The sequence below is a fragment of the Anastrepha obliqua genome, chromosome 1 (genome assembly GCF_027943255.1).
Source record: "Anastrepha obliqua isolate idAnaObli1 chromosome 1, idAnaObli1_1.0, whole genome shotgun sequence".
Taxonomy (NCBI): domain Eukaryota; kingdom Metazoa; phylum Arthropoda; class Insecta; order Diptera; family Tephritidae; genus Anastrepha; species Anastrepha obliqua.
Window position 1 is genome coordinate 184,598,686 of NC_072892.1, and position 22,619 is coordinate 184,621,304.

The following is a 22,619-nucleotide window of genomic DNA, read 5'->3' on the forward strand; positions in this document are numbered from 1 at the left end:
TCTTTTAAACTTACATCTTTTGTAGCAATCTACTGTGGAGCGTTGGCTGCCGCTTCATGCCGCCTGCATTAACGGTCATATTAATTTGCTCGAATTGCTCATCAACTTCAAATATCCGGAGTATTTGTATGCCACACATCGGGATGATGAGGGTCAATGGGAGTGGCACTTGCCATTCGATCCGAATGCCCAAGATGTTACCGGCCAGACAAGTCTTTATATTGCAAGTATACTGGGAAATAAATCATTGGTAAATGTGTTGTTGAAGTGGCGTGTAAAATGTCACAAAACCTTGAATATTGGCGAAGGACGAAGTGGTGGCTGCTCTTTAGGACATGCTGTTGGCGAGGAAGGCCTACACGGTTATAGCAGTGGTAGCAGCACGCCGATCACACCCACACGCAAACGTATTTCATTTGGTATTCAAGCAATTATGTCTAAATTAAATATATCCGGCGAGGGAGAGGTACTGGCAAAAGTAAGTGGCACTAAAGAGAGGTGATGTCGTGCATGTCGTGCATGTTGGTGTATGTCTTTCAATATTGCAGGAGGAAAATGACTGCGAAAAGTGTCCCATTAATTTGAATTTGCTCTGTGGCGCAGCTCGTGAAACTGCTTTATTGGCGGCAGTGCGTGGCGGTTTTGTTGATGTAGCCGCATTGCTTTTACAACATGGTGCCAACCCGAATATCGTGGCTAAACCAGTAGAGGATCATAATGATCCAAAGTGCAATGAGGAAATCTATGGGCTGAGTAACGTGCCTATTGCAGAGGCATGCAAGCAGCGTTCACTAGCGATGCTTGAATTGCTCTTGAGGTAATATTGCATTTTCATTAATTAAATAGTGGAATGTTTATAAAATTGTTTTAGATATGGCGCTCGCGACGAAAATGGTACTGCGTTGAATGTTGCCGTTAGCTCCGAGGACGAGGCGATATTGAGTCGTTTGCTGGCGAAGCGTGTTCATCCTGATTCAGATTATAAAATCAACAAAAAAGGTCTGCCAACTCCTGTTGAGGTAAATGTATTCCTACCTTCGGCGACAAACATCTCATATAGTGCAATGTTTCCCAATGTGCCAACCATAATCGATTGGCATAACAATACAAGTGTTCAGCTGCCATTTGTTCGGTGAGTTTGGTGCTTGCTTACTATTTAAATCTAGTTTCAATGATATTTCAAATAGTAAAGCTGTTTACATATTATATATGCACTAGAATTGTATTGTGAATTTGATTTTATTATGTGAAATTTAATTAAACACCAGAAATTTAGTTTTAATTAATTCTCTTCTAGTGTTAATTGGTTGGTTAATGGGGTCCTACAACTAAATCCCAAACTTCAAGGGCATCCTATGGTGAATGAAGTGGCTTTGACTGCTATAACACGTATTGATTTCTCCCATAATAATCTAAAAACACTTCCGATAGAAATATTCAAATTGGTTAGCTTAAGGTGAGAGCATATATATATGTATTATTAATGTATTATGTATTCATTTTTTATAAATCATCATCATTTTCTCTATCCCCTAGGAGAGCATAGGGCCGAGGTGAAACACCTGAATCGAGTTTGATGTTTCGCTAAATCCCTTAACTGGGAACTTGGGGAGCATGGGGACGGATTTCCTAAGAAAGTTTCCGTAAAGTATGCCCGATCCAACCCCATTTTCACCGTTTTATGATTGTGGTGGCTTGACCGATGTTATACATCTTTCTTTGCACCAACACTTTAAAGGAGTCGTCAAGTTCAATATTCTCTCCTTCAATGACGAAATTTGAGGATTTATTGGTGTTAATTTTCATGTTCCTTGTCCTTTGGATGTTTACTTTCAACTCATGTAGTGCGGTTTCACTTGCTAGGTCATTAAGTGATTTTTGCATATTCGAGTGTTTGGTTGAGAGTAAACATATGTCATCAGCATAACCGAGATCTTCGAGGTGCTCCGAGAAAGTCCATTGGGTGCCGCAGAGTTTCGCATCAAGAGATTTATGCAGAACATTGTCCATGACTAGCAAGAAAAGAATAGGCGACATTATAGAGCCTTGTCTGGCGTTTGTTCTCTTGAATGGCTCTGATAGGCGGCCATTATGCCTTCCAGCCAATACTTAGGATACCCGGGAATGGCCAGATTGCATCGAATAGCTTAGCAGTGGTTCCCGGATAGGCTTTTAATGCTTCTGGATGGATACCATCATATCCAGGCGTTTTACTGCTTTTTAGGTTTTTGAGGACCGTTGTGATTTCGCCTAGTGATGGCGGATGAGTGCTAATTCTATTTATATAGTTGTTATTACTTGGTATGTTGTTATCGCTTTCTAGAGCTACGTTTTGGGAATTCAATATATCGCAGAAGTGTTCGCGCCAGTGCGGAATTTGTTTCTCTGGTCTGTGAAGAGTACATCCTGACTTCGACTTGATAGTGCGCTCGATTTGGAAGTTTTTTCCTGTTGGTTTTCTGCTAATATTTCTTTTTATATTCTATATAATATTCTAAGGATTTTAGCATTCACAGCGGTATCGTCTCTCATTCATTTGCATTTTATAAATTAGCATTCAATATTGCTCTTATCTTCTAGATATCTAAATATTGCACAGAACAAAATAGCCAGCTTACCTTTACCTACGAAAATACCTAATAGCAGCAAATATGCATATAGGTGTCCTATGCTCGAGGAACTATTCATGCAGGATAACCGTTTAATTACGATACCTACCGAAATATTCCACTTGCCGTCGCTTACTATTCTAGATATCTCGAATAACAAGCTGCAAGAAATGCCATTTGATATGTGGAAATCACCAAAGCTTCGTGAATTGAATATAGCTTTTAATTTGCTGAAGGATTTACCAGTTCCGCCCATGCAGGTGAGCTGTTTTCTATAATATTTTATATTTTTGATTTTACATTTTTTGTGTATTTTGTGTATTGTTATTGTTTTACAGGCCTCAACATCCCAACTTAGTTTAGAAAAATTAGAATTAGAGCCATTTTCCAATGTTGACTGCATGGAAGGCTACAGTTCTAAGTCGCGTAATTTGAGTTTTCATAAACTTGTACATCGTAATATATGGAGTAGTTCATTAGACATAACTGATAATGATTTGAAGTGGAATAAACCGAAGAAGGATGAGGGTGTCTCAAAGTTAAATAGCTTAAATATCGCCAATAATCTCTTTAATAGCATTCCGGCAGCGTTACCTTGTCTGGCGGTCAATTTGACTCGACTTAATATGTCGTACAATAGTTTAAGGTAAGAGTGTGGAAACGGTTTTTATGAGCAGTTTTTTTGTTTGCATATCAGAATTATTATATTATCGTAGATCGATGGGTCATGTTACGAGCTATCCCGCAACACTGAAACAACTTGATCTTAGTCACAATGAAATTTCTTGTTGGCCAAGTTTACCGCGCATCACCGCTGACTTCGATCCACATTTACTCTGTTATAGTTTAGTAGAGTATTCTACCAGCGATACGACTGAGGAAACACCTGCTTTTACTAAGCCGGTGGTGAGTGGAAAGGCAACCTCATTTCGTAGCACTGTGCTCAAGAGTGTCTGTCGGCATCGTCGCCACTTAAGACTCGAGTCATTGCGCACTCTTATACTAGCTGATAATCTCTTGACCCGCATACAGCTCTCCACTGATGACGCAACGACTCTTTTCAACGAACCCGATGATGCAGACTGGAGTGTTGTGGGTGTGACAAAGTCAAAGTTAATATTTCCGAATTTATCCATGCTGGATATAAGTAATAATTGCTTAAAGGTGAGTTAGATTATAAAAATATATCAAAACATTTATGTTTCTTTTCCTTAACAGGAAGTTCCTACTTCATTACATGAGCTAAGTGGTCTCAGCGTACTAAACATAAGTGGCAATGTGAATATTACCGATCTCCCACCTCATCTCGGTCTTCTCTCACGCTTGTGGAATTTAAACACACGCGGCTGTCTGCTACAGGAGCCACTTAAAACGATGATTGAAAGTAAGAAGTACAAAACAATGGATATCATTGGCTATTTGAAGTCAATTTATGAAAATTCCGTGACCTACGCGCGCATGAAATTGATGGTGGTAGGCGTCCAAGGTATAGGCAAAACGACTCTCTTAGATTTGCTACGACAGGGTGGAGGCTCACAGAAATCACGTGCCTCAGAAAATCATTGGGCTAAACGCATGGGTCATTCACGTAATACTGCAAAGCCGAATCGTGGTGGAAATATTTCGACTGTTGGCGTCGATATCGGCACTTGGGTATGCGAGAAACGTAAGAAATCACCGGGATCACATGGACCTGTAATATTTCGAACATGGGATTTTGGTGGCCAAAAAGAGTGCGTTGATACAGTGAGTGGTTTTGCACGTGCGGGTTTAAAAATATCCTTTTCATCATAGGTATTATGCAACACATCAGTATTTTCTGTCGAAACGCAGTTTGTATTTGGTGCTTTGGAAGATAACCGATGGACACAAAGGACTTGCTGAAATACTTCAATGGCTGGGAAACATCCAGGTAGGCACATACATTCCTTAGTTATTTAAAGCTAAAGCGTCAATTAACGCCGTTCCTAATTTTTGTATTAAAAAACATTTCTTTCAATACTTTTTACTTAAAAAAAATCAGGCTCGCGCTCCCAATTCTCCTGTCATTATTGTTGGTACACACTTTGATGCCATTGGTGAAACTTTTTCCGCACAGGAGGCAGAAGAATTACAACAAATTATACGCGAAAAATTTATTGCTATACCAGATGCAGAAAAAATTGGGCTGCCACGAGTAATCGATTCAATTGAAGTAAGCTGCCGGTAAGTTAAGAATGCAAAGCACAATTCTTTAAAAAATTGGGTTATTTGACGTAGCGAAAATAATTTGTAGCAAAAATGGGAAAGGTATTCAATCGAATCTTTAGATATATATATTTTACATAATTGTTGTTGTTGTTGTTGTAGCAGCATAAACATAAACGTTCACGTGTGTATAAATTAAAATATTTTAAATAACTCACAAATATTAAAATTTTAATTGATTGCTTCAATATTAATATACCCGCTCACTTGTGCCCGTTTCTCTACATAACGGTTGTATGTAACAGATTGAGATAGATATAACCTATATAAAAAGCTCAGAATGCTGAAAGGAGTCGATTTAGCGATGTCTGTCCGTTCGTCCATCTGCGCGCACAATAATTGGAGCAAGAATTAATATATATCATTGAAACTGGATACACATATTCTTCTTCTTCTTAATTGGCGCGATAACCGCTTACGCGATTTTGGCCGAGTTTAAAAAAGCGCGCCAGTCGCTTCTTTCTCGTGCTAACCGGCGCCAATTGCACATCAAGTGAAACCAGTCCTTCTCCACCTGATCTTTCCAACGCAGAGGAGGCCTTCCTCTACTGCCACCAGCTGGTACCGCATCGAATACTTTCAGAGCCGGAGCGTTTGTATCCATTCGGACAACATGACCCAGCCAGCGTAGCCGCTGGATCTTTATTCGCTATGCTATGTCTATGTTGTCGTAAAGCTCATACAGCTCACCGTTCCATCGCCTGCGATATTCGCCGTTGCCAACGTGCAAAGCTCCAAAAATCTTACGCAGAATCTTTCTCTCAAACACTCCAAGCGTCACTTCATTGGATGTTGTCATCGTCCACGCTTCTGCGCCATACGTTAGGACGGGCATGATGAGAGTCTTGTAGAGTGTTAGTTTTGTTCGTCGAGAGAGGACTTTACTACTTAATTGCCTACTTAGTCCTAAGTAGCACTTGTTGGCAAGAGAGATTCTACGTTGGATTTGACGGCTGACATTATTATCGGTGTTAATGCTAGTTCCTAAGTATACGAAGTCCTTTGTTGCGCGTATTTTTCAAGCGCGGCAGTCGTATTGTTTCAAATTCAAACACAAATTTCCAACAGCGTCCGTACGCTTTAAAACTTTTTGTATTTCTCTCTTATTTCTTACGACTACCCCGATTTACACCAAGTGACACATATTTATAGCTAGTCAGAGTGGCCTGATATTACAGTTAGATTTAGTAAATATGTAATAAATAGCAATAAAATGTATGTTACTGTAATTATGCTTACTGTATGTATATATGCAAATAATGAGAGATGCTCATAACATAACAGAAATAAAGTGCAAGTGAGAAAGAATGCGAATATGAGAATAATGGCAACATACAAAAATAAGAGAATGATATTTACTGCTCGGCCGTGCTTTTCGTCGGTAACACTCCCTTGCCCGTAAACACGTCTGACAACACATGTTTCCTTTACTAGGTACCGACATCTAACACCGCTACTTTTGCAATCGGTCGATGAAGAATGCCTGATTTGGTTTCTACCATAGCGCTCCGAACTTGGCCATCCTTCGCTTTTACCACATCTACAATTCTGCCTTTCGGCCAGCAGTTCCTCGGCAGGTCTTGGTCTGCAATTACCACGACATCGCCAATACGTACTGGGCGTTGTTTTGTGAACCACTTGGTACGTCTAGAGATGACCAATTGCCAACGTTGACGCAGATTGACGGTGTCGCTACATACTGGCTTGTAGCCATCCGATGACCCAATCAGCAAGTGGTTGGGAGTAAGAGCCTCGTCGTCACCATTTTCCAAAGAAACAAATGTAAGCGGGCGGGCTTGTTGAAGGTAGTATTTCATAAAGCACAGTCTTCACTGATCTCACAAGCCTTTCCCATGCACCACCCATATGGGGGGCGCTTGGTGGATTAAATCTCCATTTTACTCGGTCGAGAGATGAGGCGATACCATTCAAATCGATATTTTTCAGACTCTCGCTAATTATTTTTTCAGATGCCTTGAAATTGGTGCCGTTGTCCGAGAATATCTCCCTGGGATAGCCGCGTCGTGATATAAAGTTGCGTATCGCCATGATACAGGAACTGGTATTTAAGCTGTGGGCAACTTCGATGTGTATAGCGCGAAGCGTTAGACATGTAAATAGAACGCCCCATTTCTTTTCTCGCCTTCTTCCCACGATGACAAGCAATGGGCCAAAATAGTCGATACCTACATACGTGAAGGGCCTCTCGAAAGCGGCAATCCTTGCAGCCGGCAGCACTGCCATTTGTGACGGCTGAGGAATGGAGCTATGGTTTTTACATTTTTGACACTCTGCGCGCACTCTTTTATACAACACCCTCAGTCGATTTATAAAGTATGTACCACGAATTTGATTGATTACAGACTCATGCATCAGGTGATGGAAATTTTCGTGAGTCCAACGCACTATTAAAAAGGTGACATGATGAGAATTAGGCATCACTATAATATCTTCATGGTTGTTTAAGTGTTCAACTCGACTTTTGCATCTTATTATGCCATCTGTGTCTAAGTAAACGTTTAAAGTAAAGAGTTTGCTAGAGTTGTCAATATTCTTACCGCGTTTGAGGCACCTGATCTCTTCACAATATTCAATGGACTGAGCATACCTTATAAGAAGACATTGAGCTTTCTGAATCATGTCAAAGTCGATGGATGTTTTCCGTTGCCTTGCTAGCACAACTGAGCGTAATCGGTCGACGTAAAATAAAAATGTAGCCACAGCTCGATACAAACGTTTCCAGCTGGAAAAGTGCTCCACGTTCAGCATCAGGTTGTTCATGTGTTCCTTTTTCATATGTAGATCATAATGTTTAATTTCCGAATCGTCGCACTCCTCTAAGCTTAACTCTTCGCACTGCGGTCAAACTTCTGCGCTCGACCTTAAAAAATTTGGGCCGGTAAACCACAATTGGTAGCACTGACGTGTAGTTGTTTTTGTAGCTAAATCAGCGGGATTATTTCTCGAGGGAACCCACCGCCACTGGCTTACGTTTGATGCCTCTAGAATTTTGCCTATTCTATGCATCACGAATTGGTGGAAGTTTTTAGGGTCCATTCGCATCCATCTTAGCACCGTCTTTGAGTCTGTCCACCAATATTTCGACATTATGTTAATACGTTGCGTATTGCTTACCATGTTCGCCAGCCTCACACCAATTACCGCCGCCTGCAACTCTAGTCTGGGTATCGATAATGGCTTTAGCGGTGCGACTTTGGATTTGCCAGCCACTAGACTAACCGTGACGTCGTTTCCCTTTGATACACGTAAGTAGCAAACGGCTGCATACGCGCTTTCCCCGGCATCAACAAAGGTGTGAAGTTGAACATCTTCAGCATCTTTCAGCAATAGTGAATAACATCGAGGTATTTCGGCAGCTGTTATTAATGGCATAATGGACTTCCACTGGTTCCATTTGTCGAAAAGATTGTCTTGGAGCGGGTCGTCCCAGGCGAGACCAGATCGCCATACATCTTGCAGCAAGATCTTTAACCCTACGGTGTAGCAGCAAACAAATCCAAGAGGGTCGAAGATCGACATTAAAACTTGGAGTGTTTCTCTTTTCGTTGGTATGATCGATTCGTTAATAACATCGCGACGAAGTCTCGCAAATCTACAAATATATTTAAAATTATCGCTTAAAGGGTCCCAAAACATACCGAGGACTTTCGCGGTTGAACCCCATTCTTTGACGGATTGAACTGACATAGGATCTTCTTCGAGCTGCTCCACGACAAATTTGGAATTTGAAGACCAGCCACGTATATTGAAGCCAGCGGCGCCATGAATTTGAATTTTTTTTACTTGTTGAGCCAATTCTAACGCAGATTGTTCATCATCTCCACAGTCAATAAAGTCATCCACGTAATGGTTCTTCTTTACAGCTTCTACGGCTCGAGGAAGTTCATTTTCAAAATGGTCAGCGTTTTTGTCACGTATGTAGTGGGCAATAAACGGAGCGCAATTCAATCCGAAGGTCAACGCTCGCATGACATAAATACTTGGTTGCTGAGGATCATCACCGTCATCGCACCACAAAAATCGCTGAGCATGCATGTCGCTGTCCCGTATATTGATACGGTGAAACATCTCCGCTATATCACCGCATATAGCCACTCTGCCTACTCTAAAAGCTAATAAAATACTAACGAGTGGGTTAAGCAAGTCTGGGCCACTCAGTAGGAAGTCGTTGAGTGACACCCCGTTCACCTTTGCAGCAGCATCCCACACCATCCGAAGCTTTCCAGGCTTATTTGGATTGCTTACAATGAAAATAGGCAAATACCATGTTTTACCGTTAGAAATAGCAGCCTCAATCGGGGAGAGTTTTTTCGCGTACCCCTTGGAAAGTAGATTATTGATTTGAATTTGAATATTGGATTTTAGCATAGGATCCTTAACAAACTTCCTCTGCAAACACATCAGCCGTTGTAAAGCATATACATAGTTATTGGGTAGCAATACACTTGAGGTACGCCACGGTAGCCCAATTTCGTAAAAGTTATCGCCCTTTTTACAAGTGTTATTCGCAATACTCACAGCTTTGGCATCTTCTTCCGACAGTAGCTGAGTAGGTTTGGATGACTCTAACGTGAAGAATTCTTTTACAGTCTCGTGCAGCTCATTATATCTTTTTTGACAATCGCATGTATGTATATTTAGTCGATATTCGGCAGTCTGTCTTAAATTGCACCCCTGCAACGCCCATCCTAAACGGGTTTTTGACGCTATGGGCTGGAACCAGGTTCCCTCTCTAATTTTGAGTGGAATTGCCAACCTCCAGTTGTCCGCACCGATAAGCAATGATGGTTTTACGTTGTTATATGATGCAATTGGCAGTCCCGCTAGATATGGATATAGCCGCTCCATCGCAGATGCATTGATTGACTGTGCCGGAAGATTGAGATCGTCAACAGTATGAATATTCTTGAGAGTATATTTCTGCCAATTTGTCACACTCGAAATTTCGATGGCCGCCCGCACAGAATTTTCTTCAACACGCGTCGTGTTACCTGTCCACCGCAAACACAGAGGGTCTCGTTCACCTTTCAAGCCTAATTCATCAAATATTCTCTTTTCCATTAGCGTCACAGAAGAGCCTTCATCTAAAAATGCAAATATATTCAGTACTTTATTTTTAGAATAAATGCGAATCGGAACGATTCTGAAGAGTGGCTGCATTTCTTCGTGGCTGCTACTGTGCGTATTTATCTGCGCATCTAAAAATTCGTTTGTATTTGTACTTACGGCGATGGGTTTTTGTTGGCTCATTACCGTGATTGTTTTATGTAGTAACGGATTATGTTTTATAGTGCAACCATCTACACCACATACTTTATTCATAAAACATTTCCGTCTATGCGGATTCAAACATTGGCGACAGAGGTTGTTCGCCTTAACTTCCTCCCATTTTCGCTGAAGTGTAAATTTTTTAAAAGTGTCGCATTGCATTACCTTCTGATCGTTGCTCTTGCAAATTATACACTGCTTGCTCCTTGGTATGTTGCGAGCTGGTGATGGATGCTGAGTGTTCATGTCGATAGTATGCGTGTTAACCGTAGCACTACTTTTAGCAGGTGCTAAAGAGACGACAGTACTGGCTGCTTCGGCTAGATTGTACAACCAGTCGCTGAATTGTTTCACCACCGGAGTCTTTTCATCTTTCGGGTGAACCGCCCAGTTCAGCTTTTGGTTGTTGGGGAGCTTGTCAACCAACTCCTTGACGAGCAGTGGGTTATGCAGGTGCATGTACATTTGGCATCCCTCCATCGTAGCACAAATATTCCTGACGCAGAGTGCAAATTCAATAAGGCCCTCCAATTTATCCTTCAGTGCAGGCATAGCACGAGCTTTATTCATTGCGCGCTCAAGGATGTGTTCAGGTCTGCCAAAGCACATTCTAAGAGTTTTTATGATCTCAGGGACCATGGACGGCAAAAACAATTTACATTTTACCATCTCCCGTGCTTTGCCTTTAAGGCTCGCTTGTAATCTAATTAAATTCTTCACATCGGTGTACCCCGCGACCGTAGTGCTGTTATCGAAACTGCTAATAAACAGCGGCCATTCTTCAGGGTTGCCATTAAAGGTTGGGAGCTGCTTAGGTATAGCCTGCCTTGCTGCTAATTGCCCAGGTGTAGGCCCATTGCTAAAAGAGGCCATCGAAGTGCTGGATGAGGGCAGGTCGTTATACTGCGAAAGAATCTTATATTTGTTGTCCAAATATTGTTGTTGTAATTTCATTTGCTCTTCCAACTTTTCAAGCTGAAGGTTTCGATATATTTCGGAGTTGAATGGCATCTGCATACCTTGGCCATTTCGTATACCTACTTGCTGCACCGACGAGAATACTTTTGGTTGACTGTACGAGATCTCATTTGCAGAGGTGGCGATGCTGCCCGTTGTGAATTGTTGTAGCCCTGGGTTATACTCACTTGATTTATTTGGCAGTTGCGATCCCTGAACTGATGTACTGGGTTCGAAATTCCAGTTCGAAGAAGCTCAGGTCGAAAAGTTCGTGGATACTGGAGTAGCGGTAGTAACTGTAGAATTTGCTATATTAGTCGCAGGTTTTAGAAGCGGATTGACTGTTGAGTTAGATATCTTCGCAATTGTTGGAAACGTTGGGAGAAAATTCACGTGCCGGTTACCTTGCTTGGTAGTTGGCGATGACGATGCGGTTGGATGTGCGTTCGTGGTTGATGCATGATTCTGGCAGCTTTCACAGCTCCAGCTTTCGTCAGCCACATTGCTATGTACTCCAACGCAGTTGAAGTGGTACCAGGCGTCGCAGGTGTCACACTGGACCATACTCTCGTTGTCCGCTGCGTCACATTTTCGACAACTTTGCCCCGTTGTTTCTTTGTCCATATTGACCATTTAGCAAATATTAAAATTAATTATTAATTATTAGTTAAATCAAATTTAATTTTACGGCAAAAGAATTTTAAAAAATTACGGCAAAAAAGTTTTAAAGAATCACCAAAAAAAGTTTTAAAGAATTGTTGCGCGTATTTTTCAAGCGCGGCAGTCGTATTGTTTCAAATTCAAACACAAATTTCCAACAGCGTCCGTACGCTTTAAAACTTTTTGTATTTCTCTCTTATTTCTTACGACTACCCCGATTTACACCAAGTGACACATATTTATAGCTAGTCAGAGTGGCCTGATATTACAGTTAGATTTAGTAAATATGTAATAAATAGCAATAGAATGTATGTTACTGTAATTATGCTTATGGGTGCCGACACGCGACTGCGCCGACTGTTTGTTTGATGACAGGAGGTACTTCGTTTTGTCCTCGTTCACCAGCAGACCCATTCGCTTTGCCTCTTTATCCAGTTTGGAGAAGGCAGAACTAACAGCGCGGTTGTTAAGGCCGACGATGTCGATTAAGTTCTGCTGCTCGTACGATCCTCTCCAACATCAGGTTAAAGAAGTCACACGACAGCGAGTTACCCTCTCTGAAACCTCGTTTGGTATCAAACGGTTCGGAGAGGTCCTTCCCAATTCTGACGGCGCTGCTGGTGTTGAGCAACGTCATCTCGCATAGCCGTATTAGTTTTGCGGGGATACCAAGTTCAGACATGGTGGCATACAGGAAACTCCTTTTCGTACTGTCGAATGCAGCTTTAAATTCGACGAAAAGATGGTGTGTGTCGATTCTCCTTTCATGGATATTTTCCAAGATTTGGCGTATTGTGAATATTTGGTCGATGGTAGACTTTCCAGGTCTAAAGCCACACTGATAAGGTCCAATCAGTTGGTTGGCGGTGGGCTTCAGCCTTTCACACAATACGCTCGCTAGAACCTTATAGACGATATTAAGAAGACTTAAATTCCAATCGGCAGGCATGCTTTCATCCGACCATATTTTGCATAGAAGCGGATGCATGCGCCTTACCAGCTCCCCGCCGCCATGTTTGAAGCGCGGCAGTCCGTCGGCGCCTGCGGCTTTGTTGTTCTTTAGACGCGTTATCGCTATTCTTACCTCGTTATGGTCGGTTATGGTCGTTATAAATTATGTAAAATAGCTCAATTTCGTACAAATGATGGAAGTAAAGAAATACGACGGCCAGTTTTGAGTAAATGCAGGTATCTCAATAACGACTTAATAAAGTTTTTCTATATAATATTTATGTCGGATCAAAAGCAATCCCACTTTTTATGTGTTTCATTCGTCTTATATTCTCCTCAAGCTATATATGAGTTTGTTTGATTCCAAAAATTAACTAAAAAATCAAATAAACTTTTAATAAAATCTGCGCGGGGGTCTAAAGTTCGGCCTCTACCAAATTTGGGCCTCTTTACTTGGTTTTTTCGTAATCTTCACCCTTTAAACAGTGTTTGCATTAACTATTTTGTAGTAGCAATATTCACGAAAGTATTGCTTTGCTGTCGCTACTTCTCTTTACTTGAACAGATGAGTTAGTAGCGCAAAAAGCGGTAGTAACTGCTTTGCTCCGACTTCTAGCTACTTTTCGTTATTGCTTTTAGCAAAGAGCAATAGCAAAAGAAAAAATTTAATTGTTTTCTGTGGTCGGAGTAGAAGCAAAGAACTGATAGTCGGTCGGAGAACTGAGAAATGTTTCATGTGTGTACCGTTACCGCTACTGCTTTCGCTTCTGTTGCTCTGCGAATGCTTCCATAGCTGTTATTTAGGCAGCGGTGGTAATGTTTTGTTAGATGTATTTCTTATGTGCCTTTGCGCTGCATGGAAAATATAACCGACAAATTATGTATAGTAGTGTTTCCAGTCGGCCTGTTTTTGGAGTTTTGTTGCACGTTTTACATTTTACGTTTTCATCATCAAGATAATGGGAATACTTAAAAATATTCAACTAGTTTTTCTGGTATATCATCATGACGGTAGCATAACCGTCGCTCGTTAGTGTTGTTGCTGCTGACCAAACCACTGCTAATAAAGCTATGCCATCTATCTCTCATACCCCTGATTGAAAAACGGTATTTAGTAATAGTTGCTTATATTTTGAAGCAAGCGCAAACTTTGGTCTGCTATAAACTCATCAGGAATGATGCGCAGATTATCAATATTAAAAAATTAATTTGGGCTCACACATAGTTGAATGAAGATTTCTCCGACAACGTATTTTTGTATTCAAAATTATATACAAGTTATATATGTATAACATCATTCCGGTTTCAGCGCTAATGTACTGCATGAAGCGATGGATGAAAGCTTTGCATTGTGTCCGAAAAATGTTAATAGTTTCTAAGAATCCTCACGAATTTTAGATCTTGTCTTTATTGGTAATGAAATGAATTTTTAATTATATGAATGCTTTGACCCTTTATCGACACGCGGTCTTCATTATGTTCCATTTAAGTTGCAATTAGAATTGTATTAGTTCAAAACTATTTGCACGAATACTCAAATCAATAATGTTTGCTATAAATTACAAAAACTCAAGTTTTATCTTTGTATTATTTATCTAGTCCGCTCTTTCGTTGCGGCTAACTTCAGTTCAACTTACTGACTGGCCTTATTACAATTTTATTACTTAACCTAACCCTAGCTTCCTATTGCCTATATGTTTACGTATCACGGTGTCCTCGACCAAAATCACATGAAAAGTTATTACACCTTCTTCCTGGTTAGTTAAATACAAATATCTGGATCATATAAGGCTTAAAATGAAAATCCACTAGTCTTTTGAGGAAAGTATGTTTTTAATTCTAGTACTGTAATTGAAGATTTATTTGTAAGTTTGCAAGCCAAAAAATAAAGGAATCTCACAATTTGCAGATATTTGTGAACTGGTTTTGAGTGAGCTATAAGGTTGCTTGAAATGCCTTTGATTTAACGTGATCTGTAACGTAGAACTCAGCCACTGTGAAAATCGTACGAATTATGTTTTCTGTGTTTTCGAAAACACTTTATTTTTTTAACACACCTCGTATGTAACCTATATAATTGGCGGTTATACACTTTATTGGATTTATGGCCGAGTTCCTCCTGCTATTTGTAGTGTGCGTCTTGATGTTTTCCACGAATAAGAATATTATTTGTAAAATGGAATATCAAGAAAAAAAAGTTTACACTATTATCGATTGGCCGGTCAAGAGAATCCGGGGTTAAAAAACTTTCAAATTAAACTTGGATCAATCCCACAATTTTTTTACCAATTTCGCTTATTTCGGAAGTTCTTTTATTTTCTTCTTTAGAAATAACGATGCTTACTAAATAAATGGATTTAAAGTGTTGACAGTGCAAGTGTGCAAATTATTTTTGGCTTTCAAAACAGGAGTTAAATAAATTTTTATAAGGATTTAGCCATAAAAATTATTTATTGTTACAAATTGCACTAACTTATTAAAAATATATAAAATATATGTGTATATACTTTTGGTTGCAATCTAAAAACTTGAATGATTTTAGAGACAATACAAGTCAAAGATAAAACACTACACCAAAATGTTTTTTTGGTTCTCTGTGTGTAGTAAATGTTTTTTTTTTCTGAGTTGAACCCAAGTTTTGTTTAAGTGTTTCAGTACACAATACACAAAAATAAATACATTATAATTTTTGAAGAGTACGCCGGGCACTTCAACCATTTCACCTACGCCGGGTATTTGCCGATAGTATTTAAAACAAAGCTGTGGGCGTAAGACCACGCATCGCTCAAAAACTGATCGTCCGATTTAAACGGTTTTTTTTATTGTGTTTACCTCGGACCAAGGAAAAATATTTCGGAAATATTTATGAAATTAAAAAAAATATACCCGAATAATAGGGAATTCCAGAAAAACTGTGTTTTCCATAAATTTTGTATGTGAAATTTTTGCAATGAAATTTGAGGACGCTATTATGGTCATACTCTGAATGGATGTGGAGTTTAGTTTGAACCGCTAGATAGCGTCAGGGCCGAAATTTTTGTTCAAAAAAATTCGTCATGTTCTTAATTTGTTTACGCGCTGAACAACAAAGCGAAGAACCACGAAGCATGGATGTATTTTACTCGTGATTCCCTAACCTTTTTTTATTCCGTTCAAATGAAAGACATATACTCATATAGGTATGTAAATACATACTTACTGATATTTCTAAATCCTTTGTAAAAGGCTTATTATTAAAAATTTTAAAAATTTCGTCATTACACTGATTATTCTATTAATAGCACTCTGCACAACATTCGTTTGTTGGCCAATATTATTTACGACACTGCCTTTATGTTGCGATCGCCTGGGTCCAAAGAACCACTTCTACTACAAAAGATACCCGCCAGTTATATAGCTCTGGAAGATATTGTCAACGTAATTTCTTGCAATTTACGCAGCGCTAGTGTTGATCCTGTCCTTGATGCGGAAGAATATCGGAAGCTTGTTGCCGAAGAAATGCGTTTACATAACTACAAGAGCTTTCGGGACACGGCAGAACTCAATCAAGCGACAATGTTTCTGCATGATAACGGTGTAATTCTGCATTACGACGACGCAACACTGCGTGATTACTACTTTTTGGATCCACAATGGTTGTGCGATATGCTCGCGCATGTGGTGACGGTACGTGAGATCAATCCATTTGCCCGTACTGGCATTATGAAATTGGATGATCTCGGATTGTTGTTTCGTAACATTCATTCGCAGAATAATAGTAATCGAAGGTGAGTGGAACTTTGAAAAAGTAAAGTAAAATAGAATCGGACTATATTCATCTGGAATTTCTTTTGCTTTACCTCAGCTATATATTGAGTCTGTTGAATAAATTTGAAGTGGCATTAACTTGGGATTCACGGACATTGCTAATACCATCTCTGTTACCTCTTCGGGAAGGTACTACGCCTAATGCGGGTACCACTGTTAAGGTGCATACTATCACATAATAAATACATGCGTGTATAAAAGTAAGCAACACTTCAATTATTTTTAAAAACCTACAGGTTTTTCAACGCTCACGCGCACGTAATTTCAACTTAAGTTGTTCGAGTGATAACAACTTGAATAATTTTACGTTTAAGCCGCTGATGGATGCTTCACAAGATACATTCGGCCTCGATGTAGGACTACGACGTATTCTCTTAATGACTTATTTTCCGTCTGGATTTTGGTCTCGCATATTAACAAGATTATTGGCCGATGAACAGATCACCGAAGCTCTCAAATCAACTTATTGTGCCGCTAATGATGTAAGCTATGTTAGAGTTTAAGGGGGGTCAAATATGTATATAATAATGTATAGATATAATGGGTTTTTCAGTAAGAGCGCTTCAACTTTTGAACTTTTTTGAATAAAACACAAACGGTTTGACTTTTTTAACTAATTTTTAATTCCAGCAATTTCGGTTTCAATATTGGCTCTGAGCTCACAAATCGTCGCCGGCTTGTTACTGTAGACCAATGACTTCACATAACCCCAAAACGGGACGGCTTGTTAAATGGACCGTAAAATGGCAGTAATGCTCTTAAAGTAGCAGCAACAGAATGATTATTTTCATTAAAAATTTGCACGATTTGCAATCGTTGCTCAAGTGTGTAGCGTTCCATGATGAAATGTATACTAATGAAGTTTACAAATGAGAAGCGAAAAATAAAAAATATTGCGTCGTTCGCCCTCCCTATCGGAAAAAAGTTGAAGCGCACCTATTGAACAACTCGATATAATAATAATATAATAATACTAGCAAACCCGGCCCCTTCGCTGGGCACACTAAAATAGAATAGATATGGTTTAGAACAGAAAATATATGATTTTCATATTATTTATTTCTTTATTCTTTATTCAAGCTCTTTGGCATAAACAATATTTTTTGTTTTTCTATTTGTTTTTGAGTAAATATAAAATATAAATTGAAAAACAGGAAAAAAGGAGATTGTTTTTAAATTTCAAATCAACGCATATGAATAAACAATCGTCTTTTTTCCTGATCATCCATGCATTTTTCGTTTCAATTTATATGTTTTATTAAACATTGGAGCTTTTTTAACCATTATCCATTATCCATTCAAATTTCGTATGAAATTATTCACTGTTCCAAAATCCACTCCAAAAAAATTCACAAACAATTTTTACATGTTGCACTTACGTTTTTTCCTTATGGCATCCAAATCAGAAAGAAATATTGACACATTGTAACTCACACTGTCAATTTGACAGTTCAGTTCCGCCCCAAGCGTTAAAAAAGTAAGCGACATTATGGCTGGTTCAAAAGAACGCTGTACCCGTTGCCAGTGCTCCGAATTACAACCAAACTTTACGAAACCCATTTTCAATACTTAACAATGTGCGTAAGTTTGGTTTAATTCGGTGCAAAGACACGGCGGGTCCACGTTTTGGCATATATTTCGAGACCCTAGTCATCAATAGATATGAAAATTACCCTGTATTAAAGCACTTATCAACAGCTTTCATTTTTCATATTGTACATACACAACCAAAGGTTAGCCGGGTCCACGTTTTGACCTATATCTCGAGACCCCCTGGAGCGGCATGAAAAATACTCTGTAATAAAGCATTCACCAACAGCTTTCATTTGATACCCATATTGTACATACACGTCCGAAGGTTACCCGGGTCCACGTTTTGACCTATATCTCGAGACCCTATCTACCAATAGGTATTCAAACTATACGGAAATAATCTTCAATACCTACTTAACAATGTGTGTAAGTTTGGTTTAATTCGGTTCAAAGACACGGCGGGTCCACGTTTTGGCATATATTTCGAGACCCTAGTCATCAATAGGTATGAAAATTATCCCGTATTAAAGCACTTATCAACAGCTTTCATTTGATATCCATATTGTACAAACACATTCTAGGGTCCACGTTTTGGTCTCTATCTCGAGACCCTAGTCACAGAGCGGATGGAAATACTCTGAACTAAGGCATTCACCAACAGCTTCCATTTGATACCCATATTGTACATAGACATCCGAAGGTTACCCGGGTCCACGTTTTGACCTATATCTCGAGATCCTATCTACCAATAGGTATCCAAACTATACGGAAACCATCTTCAATACCTCCTTAACAATGTGTGTAAGTTTGGTTTAATTCGGTGCAAAGACACGGCGGGTCCACGTTTTGGCATATATTTCCAGACCCTAGTCATCAATAGGTATTAAAATTACCCCGTATTAAAGCACTAATCAACAGCTTTCATTTGATACCCATATTGTACATACACAACCAAAGGTTACCCGCGTCCACGTTTTGACCTATATCTCGAGACCCCAGTCACGGAGCGGCATGAAAAATACTCTGTACTAAAGCATTCACCAACAGCTTCAATTTGGTATCCATATTGTACAAACACATTCTAGGGTCCACGTTTTGGTCTCTATCTCGAGACCCTAGTCACGGAGCGGCATGAAAAATACTCTGGATTAAAGCATTCACCAACAGCTTCCATTTGATACCCATATTGTACATACACATCCGAAGGTTACCCGGGTCCACGTTTTGACCTATATCTCGAGCCCTATTTCCAAAAAAAAATATAATCCATGTTACTCGTGGATGATGTAGCTTTCGAATGGTGAAAGAATTTTTAAAATCGGTCAAGTAGTTTTTGAGCCTATTCATTACAAACAAACAAAGTTTTCCTCTTTATAATATATTATTAGTATAGATATAATAATAATATAATAATATATAATAATAATATAATAATATATAGTAATAATATAATAATATATATTTATGTACAGGGTGACTCATCGTGTTTTTTTTTAATGATATGTTGTTTTGACAGTGACATCCCTTTTACGCTGGTAATCGTCACAGAAAGTCAATATCATATCTCTGCGGAACCCAACGAATTGCTTTATGTTTGAACATCATTTATTTATTTCCAAACAGTGCTTTTATGAAAATAAGTTAAAATTATATTATATTTTATGACAAAGCACATTTTCATCTCGGTAGCTATGCTATGAAGCAAAACTACCTTTTCTGGGAATTGGAAAACCCGCTCGTGAAGGTCGAAAAGCCAGTGCGTGTGAAGTGAGAATTTGGGTGAATTTTGTGGCGGTGGCATAATTGGCGGCCTATTTTTGTTTGAAAATTCTCAATTCGTCAACGCTGAGCGATACAGAGGCATGATAATCAATTGTTTGTGCAGGCTGGCGCGCCATGCTATTAATCGTGTTATCAATTGACCACCTCGGAGCTGCGATTTGATACCGTTGAAATATTTTTTGCGGGGTCCTTAAGGCGAATATCGCGCAAGCCATTCGAGAAATAGAGCCAGAAACCGGCACCATAAATAATGCAACTTGTGCTCTTTCGAGGAAACCAATAATATACCGAAATATTGTAAATTTTATTTTTTTTTTTAAGAAGAAACTTCTGTATGAACCACCCTGTATACGGGTATATAAGTATATAAAGTACATATAATATACATGTGATATACAATGAATAAACTACACATATGCCGTTGGATTAATTCATTGCGAACACAAAAAATTTAAAACTATGAAATTTTTAAATTTAGAAATCTTTGGAGTTCGACTTGCGCAATTACTTAGAGCAGAGCACTCAATGGAACTTATGGCAAACTGGCGTCTCTTTGTACTTTGGCAAAATCTTACTTTTCAAAATATGGGAAGTTCCCTTTCAGGCCACTAATACAACGCAATCATTTCGAAATCCGGCAAATCGTTTTAAACTCAAGCTTGATGGTTTGTGGAGCGATGTAAATTTGTCATCCTCCAGTATATTGGAAATATATTTTCCACTCATCAATATCGCCGTATTCCAGGAAATGTCTGCTGGTGATCGTGAATTTGTTGCACAGCTTGAACCTAATATGTCAGTAATTTCGAAATTGCTAGCGCTTGCAGTGGATCATATTGATTTGTTGCTTGAAGATTGGTATCCAGCATTAGGTACACGATTTGTCCACACGTCAGAGGGGCGATTCTTAATCACCCGTTTGGTTTTATGTCCGAAATGTTTGCAAAAACTGATATTAGGTTGTTCTGGAGGAACAAAGGATGCCGCTGATAGTGGTGGTAGTCCTTTAGATGGTGGTGCTTGTACTGTTGGTGCCACTAAAAGTAAGAGTGCCAGCCGACGTGTTGGAAAATATGGTGAAATTGCCGATGAAGGTGCCCCGAATTTGTTTTCGTCATATATGAATGCGGTATTACGGCGAGAGAGAAGATCGGAGGTGAGTTTTCAAGATTGATTTGGTTTGTTAGAAACCAAAAAATTTGCTTAATTTTTTTAATTCTAATTTGCAAAGATGCAATGTAATATATTTTATAATTTTATCAAGGATTCTCTATGCCTTTCGGATGCCGATTCAGGGGTAGGACCTGATTCGACTTGTTCTTCTCGGAATACGTCCGTTGATGGCCATCCTCTCTACAATCAACACGATATAACAAACATTTGTTATTGTTGGATGGTTGAGGAGTGCATACTTTCCGTGTATAACCAGACAAAAATAGTTTGCCCCGTACACTTGGAAATGCAAATGGCTATGTTGGCGCCTGATGTGGTATTTGCAGATATACCCGATCGATTCAGCATCAATTCGGAAAGCATCATTAAAGGTTCACTGTTGGGCCGAGGAGCTTTTGGCTTTGTATTCAAAGCAACTTGTAAAATAACAACAGCGCGCAGCTTTAAAGCGGTGGCTATGAAAATGCTGCAGCCTGTACCACCAGGACCCAGAGCCAAGGATGTGAGTTACTGACTATTTATATTAATATTTATATAAGTGACGACTTGAATTTATAATTTAATATATATTTTTGTACCGTATAGAGTGCATTGATGGCTTACAAAGTTGCTTTAGGCAAATGGGATCGCGATCCATTACAGCATGCCTGCAAAGCCTATTGCACTGCGCGACAAGAGTTAGCCGTGTTGCTTACTTTAAAACATCCAAATATCGTACCACTGGTGGGAATATGCATTAAACCGCTAGCTTTAGTGTTAGAGCTTGCTCCAGTTGGTGGCCTTGATTCTATATTACGTCAGTATCGGCGAAGCGGTGCACATATTGGTCCCCATACCTTTCAGACATTGGTATTACAAGCGGCACGTGCCATCGAGTATCTGCATAGGCGGCGTATCATTTATCGCGATTTAAAGTCAGAAAATGTGCTCGTTTGGGATTTTCCACAGCCGCATAGGTAAGCCACACCAGGCGGAAAAAGGGTAAAATGAATCTCACGAAACATTTTCTACTTATAGTGAGGACACCCCACGAAATTGCGTACACATAAAGATTGCTGACTATGGCATTAGCCGTCATACAGCGCCAAGTGGTTCTAAGGGTTTTGGGGGTACTGAAGGCTTCATGGCTCCGGAAATAATACGCTACAATGGCGAAGAGGAGTATACTGAAAAAGTATATATTTTTATACTACGTTTAGTTGATATTTATTATTAGATTACAACATGATTATCAAATTTTTTGATTTCATCTTATTTTGATTTTTCTTATTCTAAAGGTTGATTGCTTTTCATTTGGTATGTTCATCTATGAAAACATTAGCCTACGGCAACCATTCGAAGGGCACGAGTCCATCAAAGAGTGCATACTCGAAGGTAGTCGCCCGCCTCTTACACAGCGTGAAACTCAATTTCCTACTTATTGTCTTGATCTTATGGTTCTATGCTGGGATGAGTTGCCGAAGAAACGGCCATCAGCCAGTCAAATTGTTTCAATACTCACTGCACCAGAGTGCATACATTTGTTAGATGCAATTTCTTTGCCCCACAGTGAAAAAGTGGTATGCGGCGTATTCAACACGCTAGCAACAACGGAGGGTACGTAGTTCCTCT

At 39.4% G+C, this 22,619-nt stretch overlaps 1 protein-coding gene across 4 annotated transcripts in view; it reads left to right on the forward strand.

Annotated features, from left to right (window-relative positions):
- The window catches only part of LOC129244024 (leucine-rich repeat serine/threonine-protein kinase 1), a 32,467-nt gene that overhangs the window by 8,171 nt on the left and 1,677 nt on the right, over positions 1-22,619 (forward strand). For all 4 annotated transcript variants that reach the window (XM_054881634.1, XM_054881624.1, XM_054881614.1 and 1 more), the window contains exons 4-21: positions 26-478; positions 549-817; positions 872-1,132; positions 1,298-1,456; positions 2,581-2,869; positions 2,948-3,255; positions 3,326-3,773; positions 3,828-4,342; positions 4,404-4,521; positions 4,633-4,814; positions 15,995-16,480; positions 16,558-16,681; positions 16,757-17,002; positions 20,314-20,991; positions 21,100-21,510; positions 21,594-21,964; positions 22,026-22,182; positions 22,286-22,604. In XM_054881634.1, the coding sequence (XP_054737609.1) occupies positions 26-478; positions 549-817; positions 872-1,132; positions 1,298-1,456; positions 2,581-2,869; positions 2,948-3,255; positions 3,326-3,773; positions 3,828-4,342; positions 4,404-4,521; positions 4,633-4,814; positions 15,995-16,480; positions 16,558-16,681; positions 16,757-17,002; positions 20,314-20,991; positions 21,100-21,510; positions 21,594-21,964; positions 22,026-22,182; positions 22,286-22,604 (5,794 nt within the window). The remainder of the gene's footprint in view (positions 1-25; positions 479-548; positions 818-871; positions 1,133-1,297; positions 1,457-2,580; positions 2,870-2,947; positions 3,256-3,325; positions 3,774-3,827; positions 4,343-4,403; positions 4,522-4,632; positions 4,815-15,994; positions 16,481-16,557; positions 16,682-16,756; positions 17,003-20,313; positions 20,992-21,099; positions 21,511-21,593; positions 21,965-22,025; positions 22,183-22,285; positions 22,605-22,619) is intronic.